Source organism: Equus asinus, chromosome 5 (genome assembly GCF_041296235.1).
Source record: "Equus asinus isolate D_3611 breed Donkey chromosome 5, EquAss-T2T_v2, whole genome shotgun sequence".
Lineage (NCBI taxonomy): Eukaryota > Metazoa > Chordata > Mammalia > Perissodactyla > Equidae > Equus > Equus asinus.
The window spans coordinates 7,248,608-7,257,321 of record NC_091794.1 but is presented as its reverse complement, the minus strand read 5'-3'; the positions used below and the strand labels follow the sequence as shown (position 1 = coordinate 7,257,321).

Below are 8,714 nucleotides of genomic sequence, written 5' to 3'. Positions count from 1 at the left end.
TTGGATTACAAACATAAGGAGAGATGGCAATTTTCAAAATCAGAAAGCTCATGTCAGTTTTAGATTAGAGAGTCAGTTTGAGATTAGAGAGTCACAAGCTTAAAACTGAAGGCAGTATCATTGGTAGGGAGGCAGGTGAATATAGACCTATGTCCACAAGTGGATACAAGATGAAAATGTTTGCCAACATGGTTGGGATGCTTGGAGCTCCAATTATTAGATATGAGCTTCATTGTGTAGCTGTCTTGACTGAAGTTAACTGTACTGCGGCCTAGGGAAGGAAACTTGAAAATTCTCTTCCTTCTAGAATCCATGACATTCCTAACATAGCTCCCCGACTTCACAAAGCTAAAAAGGATAAGTGTTTCTGCATGACTAAGAGCTAATGAAAATAACCTTGCAATGCAATTTTAACGTAAGTTTTAGCATTACTAAGTTCTGTATATTGAGTAATTAAAACTAGTAATAATTGTAGTATAAAGTTTGTTAATAAATATGTTTATATGTCACTTAGACTTCAAAAACTCATAGACATGTTGTATGAGAATTCTATGCAAATAATTTATCACCTCTGATATAAAAAGCTGACATTCAATCTCATTTATGGTGTGAGTAGTAGATAGGGGCTCACTGGAGGACATCGAATTGATTTCACACACAATTGGACAGAAGACAGAGATATTTCTGTTAGACAAGTCAGAGTATCTGTGGGCATGTTTCTGCCTAAGTGCACATGGCCTGTTCCTGCCTATAGTGTTACACCTTTAACAATTACCTAACAAAGACCAGCAAAATAAATGTTTGTATGTGTGTGTGTAAAATAAGAATCATAGGAAAAAAGACACCTTCACAGATCATTTCATGAAATCCAATTCTCTCAATTTAAAGTAAAAATTCTGACTTGCAAAATAAAGGAGAAGTTCAGCTCAGCTTGAGTACAAATGACGTATTTGTTAATGGGAATAAGTTTGGATAAAAGTAACACAAATTCTGGACTTGACAATAGGTAATAGAGAGTCACTGAAGACTCTCGAGCATGATGGTGATCTGATGAAATAGTTTGAAGGTAGTTATTTAGGTGGTGGTTTCAGTTATGAAGTCTGCAGAAGTGAGATAATGATGACCTGTACTGTGATGTGAACAGTGAGAACAGAATGCAACAGAAATATTAAAGAGATAATTTGAGCCTGAAATTGACTGGGCTTGGGTCATATTAGATCTGTTGGAATATATGATGTAAAAATCTATGATTGATCTTGATTTTGAGTCTAGACTATACAATAGCTGCCTTTGCCATTGTAAGATATAGAAAAAATGGAGAGAAAGTAAAGTGTAGGAGAGAAAGTAAAGAGTTCAATAAGACAATCTGAATTTGGGGGTCATGTAGGACATTATGGAGAAAAGCTGTGAATATAATCAGTTTCATAGACTAAAGATTTATTGAGAGGGCCAGTCAGGTGGTGTAGTGGTTAAGTTTATGCACACCGCTCCAGCAGCCTGGGGATCCCAGGTTCGGATCCTGGGCATGGACCTACACACCACTCATCAAGCCATGCTGTGGTGGCATTCCACATACAAAATAGAGGAAGATTGGCGCAGATTTTAGCTCAGAGCCTATCTTCCTCAGCAAAAATATTTTTAAAAATTAACCCCTCACCTAAAAAAAGACATTGATAGTCACGATTAAAATTAGTGTTTGGGAGGTTCAATATGGTAGCTGAAAATAAAGGTGGAGACTCAGATTAGTTCTAAGAAGAAGTATATAGGTAAAAAATTTCCATAGTCAATGACTCACCATTAGAAGGCCCACAGTTAATGGATAACTAGAGACAGTAGAAAAAGGAAAAGAGGATGTAATGTTGAAAACTCTAAAGACTCCATACACACATGCACAAACTGTCAGAACTAATAAACAAATTCAGCAAAGTTTTAGGATACAAAATCAACATGCAAAAATCAGTTATATTTCTATACACTAACAATGAACTGTCTGAAAAGGAAGTTAAGAAAGTAATCACAGTTATAATAGCTTCAAAAAATATGCTTAGGAGTAAACTTACCCAAAGTGATGAAAGACTTGTACACTGAAAGCCAGAAAACATTGGTGAAAGAAATTATAGAAGACACAAATAAATGGAAAGATATCCTGTTGTTCATAGGTTAGAAGACTTATACTGTTACAATGTCCATACTACCCAAAGGGACCTATAAGTTCAATGCAATCTCTATCAAAATCCCAGTGGCATTTTGTTACAGATATAGAAAAAATAAATCCTAATATTAGTATGGGACCATGAAAGACCCTAACTAGCCAAAGCAATTTTAAGCAAGAAGAACAAAGCTGGAGGCATCACACTAACTTGATTTCAAAATATACTATAAAGCTATTGTAATTAAAATAGTATGATAGTGGTATAAAAACAGCATATAGACCAATGGGTCAGAATAGAGATTACAGAAATAAACTCATGCATATATGGTCAACTGATCTTTGACAGAGGTGTCAAGAATACAAAATGGGGAAGATGAGTCTCTTCATAACTCTTGCTGGGAAAACAGGATATTTACATGCAAAAGAGTGAAATTGGACCCTTGTCTTACAACTCAAAATCGACTAAAGACTTAAACATAAGACCTGAAACTGTAAAATTCCCAGAAGAAAACATAGGGAAGAAGCTTCTTAACATTAGCCTTGGAAATGATTTCTTGGACATGACATCAAAAGGACAGGCAACAGGGGCCAGCTCCGTGGCCAAGTGGCTAAATTCGTGCCCTCTGCTTCAGCAGCCCAGGGTTTCGTGGGTGTGGAACCTGGGTGCAGACGTGGCACCACTCATCAAGTCATGCTGAGATGGCATCACACACAGCACAACTAGAATATACAACTACGTAGTAGGGGACTTTGGGGAGAAGACGAAGCAAAAGAGAAAGAAGATTGACAACAGATGTTAGCTCAGGTGACAATCTTTAAAAAAAACAAAGAGCAAAATTCTATTAAAAAAAAGCACAGGTAACAAAAGCAAAAATAGACAAGTGGGACTACAGAAAACTAAAAAGCTTCTGCACATCAAAGGCAATCTATGGAATGGTAGAAAATATTTGCAAACCCTATATTTTATAAAGGGCTATTATTCAAAATATATAGGAAAATGCTACACTTAATAGCAAAAAAAAAAATGACCTTATTAAAAATTGGGCAAGTGAACTGAATAGACTTTTCTCCAAAGAAGACACACAAATGGCCAATGAGTATATAAAAAGGTGCTCAACATCACTAATCATCAGAGAAATGTAAATCAAAACCACAGTGAGACATCAATTCACATCTGTTGGGATGTGTAATTATCAAAAAGCAAAAAATAACAAGTGTTGGAAAGGATGTGGAGAACAGGAAACCCTTGTACATTGTTGGTGGGAATGTAAATTGGTACAACCACTAGTGAAAACAATATGGAGTTTCCTCAAAGTATTAAAAACAGAACTACCATATTTTCCAGTACTCTCACTTCTGGGTATATATCCAAAGGAATTGAAATTAGTGTCTTGAAGAGGTATCTGTGGCCCAGTGTTCACTGCAACATTATTCACAATAGCCAAGACTTGGAAGCAGCCGACATGTTCACCAATGGATGAACGGACAAAGAAAATGTGGTATAAACACACAATGGAATATTTTTCAGCCTTGGAAAAGAAAGAAATCTTGCCATTTATGACAACATAAATGAATCTGAAGGACATTCTGCTAAGTGAACTAAGCAAGACACAAGGACAAGTACTATATGATACTACTTACATGAGGAATCTAAAATAGTCAACCCTATGGGAGCAGAGAGTAGAATGGTGGCTGCCGGGGGCTGAGAGGAGGGGGAAACTGGGTGCTCTTAGTCAAAGGGCACAAAGTTTCAGTTATGCAAGATGAGTAAGTCCTAGACATCTACTGTATTTCATCGATCGACTGTATAAGATAACAATACTGTATTGTATACTTAAAAGTTTCCTAAGAGTACAGATCTTTTGTTTAAGGATTTTTTTTTAGTTCTTTACAAGCACTACAGAATGGATAGCACTTCCATTGAATGAAATAACTCCATGCTAAATGCATTTGCAAGCAGTTTGTTAGCAACATCTTTATTAAATGTGTTCTTAATAAATTCATTATATAACTTACAGAGTAGGTATCAATTTTATTCACTGAAAAAACACTGAGCTGAACGCATCGTGCAAGTACCTTGCTTGTAATTCAGACAAATCACTTAATCTCTTGATTCCTCATCTTTTTCTGTCATTCTTTTATGCAAATCGTAACAGAGATACAGTTATAAATTTAGGTTTTCTTAAGTGCTTTGGCATGTTTGGATTTAAGATAGCATTTTTGTATGAAACTAAAGAGCAAAGTTTTTCACCATAATAGAGTCTGTAAAGTCCTTCATCTTCTTTATTTCTTCCTAGCTTCATCCTCCTCCACACATTTCCTGTGACCTTTACAGACCCTAGGGTAGACCACTAAGATTGACAACCGGAAGGTCAATATCCTCAAGACCAACAAAGAGTAATTTTTAGGGAAACATTGGTGAAAACTGCAATAATCTACCTCGTGCATCTTAAATTTTGGGCTAACCTGCCAGTGAAAAACACCCTTATACTCAGCTGACTGTAGACACAGGGATGATGTTGCCCATTAGATTCCTTAACATGCAGACAGGAAGTGTGGTAGAGATAATTGTCCCAGCTTTTTCTTTTTGACCTAACCTGCTTTTGTTCATCTCTTTTTATACCATCCGTCACCAGTCACATCTACCTGGGAAACCACTATGCACATGAATTTGTTTGGGTGATGTCAATTCCTGGAGATATCTTTAACTTAAAAAATATTTTTAAATTCCGTTTAAAATTGAAGGTAGAAGAATCATGTTTTAGTTCTCAGAAGATCATTGGGATTCTTCGGAAGAAATAATTTTTTATCTTTTACATGCTGACAGTAATCCCTTATGATGCTTTTGTGGAAGTCAATTATATAAGTGCAGAATTAAAGCCTTCATAATATATAAAGTCTCATATTTATCTAAAACATTTGTATTAGTTTCCTAGGGCTTCCATAACAACGTACCACAAACTTGCTGGCTCAAAACAACAGAAATTTATTCTCACATAGTTCTGGAGGACACAAATCCAGAAGTAAGGTGTTGGCTGGGCCATGCTCTCTATGAAGCCTCCAGGGGGAGATCTTTCTTTGCCTATTCCAACTTCTGGAAACCTTGAGTGTTTTTTGGCTGGTGACAGCATAAGTCCTATCTCTGACTCCATATTCACATGGCATTCTCTCCTCCCGTGTCTACCTCTTCCTATAAGGACACCTATCATATTAGATTAAGGATCCACACTACTTCAGTATAAACTCATCATAATTTAATTTCATTTGCAATGACCCTATTTTTAAATAATGCCACATTCTGAAGTACTGGAGGTTAGGATGTCAACATATCTTTTAATGGAACACAACTCAACCTATAACAGTTCACCCTGACTCCCCAAAATTTAAGTCCTTCTCACATGCAAAATTCATTCATCCCAACCCAACTTGCTCAAAGTATTAACCATTCAGCATCAGCTCTCAGTGAAAAAAATCTTATCTCAATATCAACTCGAAATCCCAGATCTCATTATCTAAATCAGTTATGGATGATACTCGGAGTATTATTCATTCTGTAGAAAAATTCCTCTCTATCTGTGAAGCTGTGAAACCAGACAACAAGTTATCTGCTTCCAAAATACAATGGTAGGACAGGCATAGGATAGCTATTCCCATTCCAAAGGGAGAAATTGGAAGGAAAAAAAGGTCATGCATTCCAAGCAATTCCAAAACCTAGCATGGCAATTTCCATTCGATGCGAAGGCCAGAGAACAATCCTCTGTGGCTTAATGCTGTGCCTCTCACAGGACGTTGGCTGTGCCCTGTTGGCCCACAGGGAGAGTTTTCCTTCATCAGTGTCCTTCAGGCATGTCTCAGAAAGGCCCTGTAGTGGTACAGCTGTCTGCTTTCAAATGGTGCCTGCACATCTTGAGAATCATCAATAAACCAGGCCCAAAATTTCTCTTCCTCAGACAACTGATTGGAACTCTCCATGAAACCATAGATGTGGGCCGGGAGAAATAAGGTGTGTAGCAGGAGTGGGGACCATGAGTATTCTAGTCACTTCTTTCTGTAACTTACCTATGCCTTCAGGGCCTGCTCAAACTTGATCTCATATATACCACTTCCATTTGATGATGGAGTGCTGCTGTGCATGCCCACGTTTGTGGCATGGTGGGTGGGTAGCACCCACTTTATGATGAGTAGCTCAGTTTTCATGGTAAGTTGGTGGCCCATGGTTAAGCATTCAGTCTCTACTAAGTCTGAATACTGGGGTTTAAACTTCAACATATCTTTTAGGGGAACACAATTATACCCATCACATCATGATAATTATTAACAATAGTAATTAAATTCATGGATATATTCCTTTTTACTGAGTTTTTACAATGGTGAACTTATGTCAATGCAACTCTAGTTTTGTCTCATTCTAATGACTTGATTTTTTAAATAAGATAACAAGTGCTATTTTTAATCAGCCAGGTGCAAGTGTTTACTTTCGCTAACAAAGCAGAGTGAATAAGTACAGGGTCATGTGCAGGTGTCATCCAGATTCTCAAGTGCTTAGAGTAAAATAATGGTGGCTGTTACTAACAACTATCATTTATCCATTTACTCAATAAATATTTATTGTGTCTCTAGTATGTTCCAGACATGATTCTAAATGCTGGGACATGGATATGAGCAAAACAGACAAATCTGCTCTCATGGTTTCTACTGCTTAAGAGGAGACAGACAGACAATAAACAAATAAGTTAAAAATATATAACATAAATTCAGGTCATGATTGATAAACATTATAAAAATATAAATATAGACTTTAAAAGAGAGTGGTTGAGTTGAGCATGCTAGTTATATGGGCTTTGCATCAGGCGTTTTACTGCCTATCTTGGATATCATTACACTGAAATTTCATAACATACTGCCCAAAGTCATCTGTAGATTTAATGCAGTCTCTTTCAAAACTTCAATGGAATTTTAAACAGAAATAGAAAAAAAACAATTCAAAAATTAGTTTGGAACCACAAAAGACCTTGAATAGCCAAAGAAATTTTGAAAAAACACAAAGCTGGAGGCATCACACTTCCTGATTTCAAATTATACTGTAAAGCTATAGTAATCAAAATGATATGGTACTGGCATAAAAACCATCACATAGAGCAATGGAACAAAATTAAGCGCCCAGAAATAAACTTGTACATATATGAGCAACTATTATTTGACAAGAAAACCAAGATTATTTCATGGGAAAAGATAGTTTCTTCAATAAATGGTGCTTGAAAAACTGGATGTTTACATGAAAAAGAATGAAATTGGACCCCTATATCACAAAAATTAACACAAAATAGATTAAAGATTTAAATGTAAGTTGTAAAATTGTAAAATTTCCAGAAGAAAACATAGGGAAAAATTCCTTGGTATTGGTCTTAGCAATAATTTATTGTATATGATACCAGAAGCACAAGCAACAAAGTAAAAATAAACAAATGGGACTACATCAAACTAAAAACGCAGCAAAAGAAATGATCGACCAAATGAAGAGACAGTCTACAATATGGGAGAAAATGTTTGTAAATCATATATCTGATAAGGGGTTAATACACTTATATAGTCTAATATCTAAATATAGTCTAATTATAGTCTAATATAGTCTAATTATCTAAAATACAATGCATGTGTTAGAAAAAGAGAAAGATCTAAGCTTTTACCTTAGAAAACAGAAAAAAAGAGAAAATTAAATCCAAAATAAACAGAAGAAAAAATAATAATAGGCACAAGCAGATCTCAGAAGAACTGGGTTTCAAGACTCTCCAGTGCTTGGTAGCCTGGTTTCCCCCTCTGTTATGTCCCATGTAGCCCCTGGAGCCATTTGGAGGAGTCCCTGATGTCTGAATAAGAGTCAGAGACATCTAGAGGCCGCAGTCACCACCATGTCCAAGAATAAAGGTAAAAGAGGTAAATTAGATGCAGAGGTAAGAATGAGAATTCATCTAAAGAAAAGAGAGCTGGCGCTCAAAGAGGATGGACAAGAGTATGCTCAAGTAATGAAAATGTTGGGAAATGGATGATTAGAAGTGAGGTGTTTTGCTAGCATAAATAGGTTAGGTCACATGAGAGGGAATTGAGGAAAAAGCTTTGGATAAATACCTCAGATCTTATATTGGTTGCTCTATGAGACTAACAGGATAACAAAGCTGGTGTAATTTTAAAACCCAATCAGGATGAAGCTATAAGTGTGAAGGCCTATGGTGAGCTTCCAGAACATGCTAAATTTAAGGAAACTGATACATTTGGTCCTGGAGATGATGATGGAATTCAGTTTGATGATATTGGAAATGATGAAGAAGACATTGATGATATCTAAACTGAACTCAATATTTTATGTTCCAATTATTCTCAGGATTGTTCTACAGTTTGGATTTTGGCTATGATCCCATTAAAGAATATTAAAATTTTATTACCATGAGAGCAACTTATTAAAGTAGACTGATTTGCTTCTAAAGTATTTGTGTTTCTTTAAAAGCTGGTAATGCTGAATAGCTTAAGTGAAATGTTAAACCCACTTCATTCTTTTCATGTAATG

At 36.0% G+C, this 8,714-nt stretch overlaps 1 protein-coding gene across 1 annotated transcript; it reads left to right on the top strand.

Moving 5' to 3' along the window:
* The first annotated feature begins 8,061 nt into the window (after positions 1-8,061).
* LOC139045209 (eukaryotic translation initiation factor 1A-like) lies at positions 8,062-8,495 on the top strand. Its single transcript, XM_070508526.1, has 2 exons — positions 8,062-8,172; positions 8,316-8,495. The coding sequence occupies exons 1-2, from the start codon at positions 8,062-8,064 to the stop codon at positions 8,493-8,495; spliced, it is 291 nt and encodes a 96-aa protein (XP_070364627.1).
* Positions 8,496-8,714: the final 219 nt, after the last annotated feature.

Coding starts and splice junctions, on each gene's coding strand:
- LOC139045209 (XM_070508526.1), top strand. CDS start 8,062: ATGTCCAAGAATAAAGGTAAAAGAGGTAAATTAGATGCAGAGGTAAGA. Junction 8,173..8,315: donor ATGGACAAGAGTATGCTCAA/GTAATGAAAATG, acceptor TGAGACTAACAG/GATAACAAAGCTGGTGTAAT.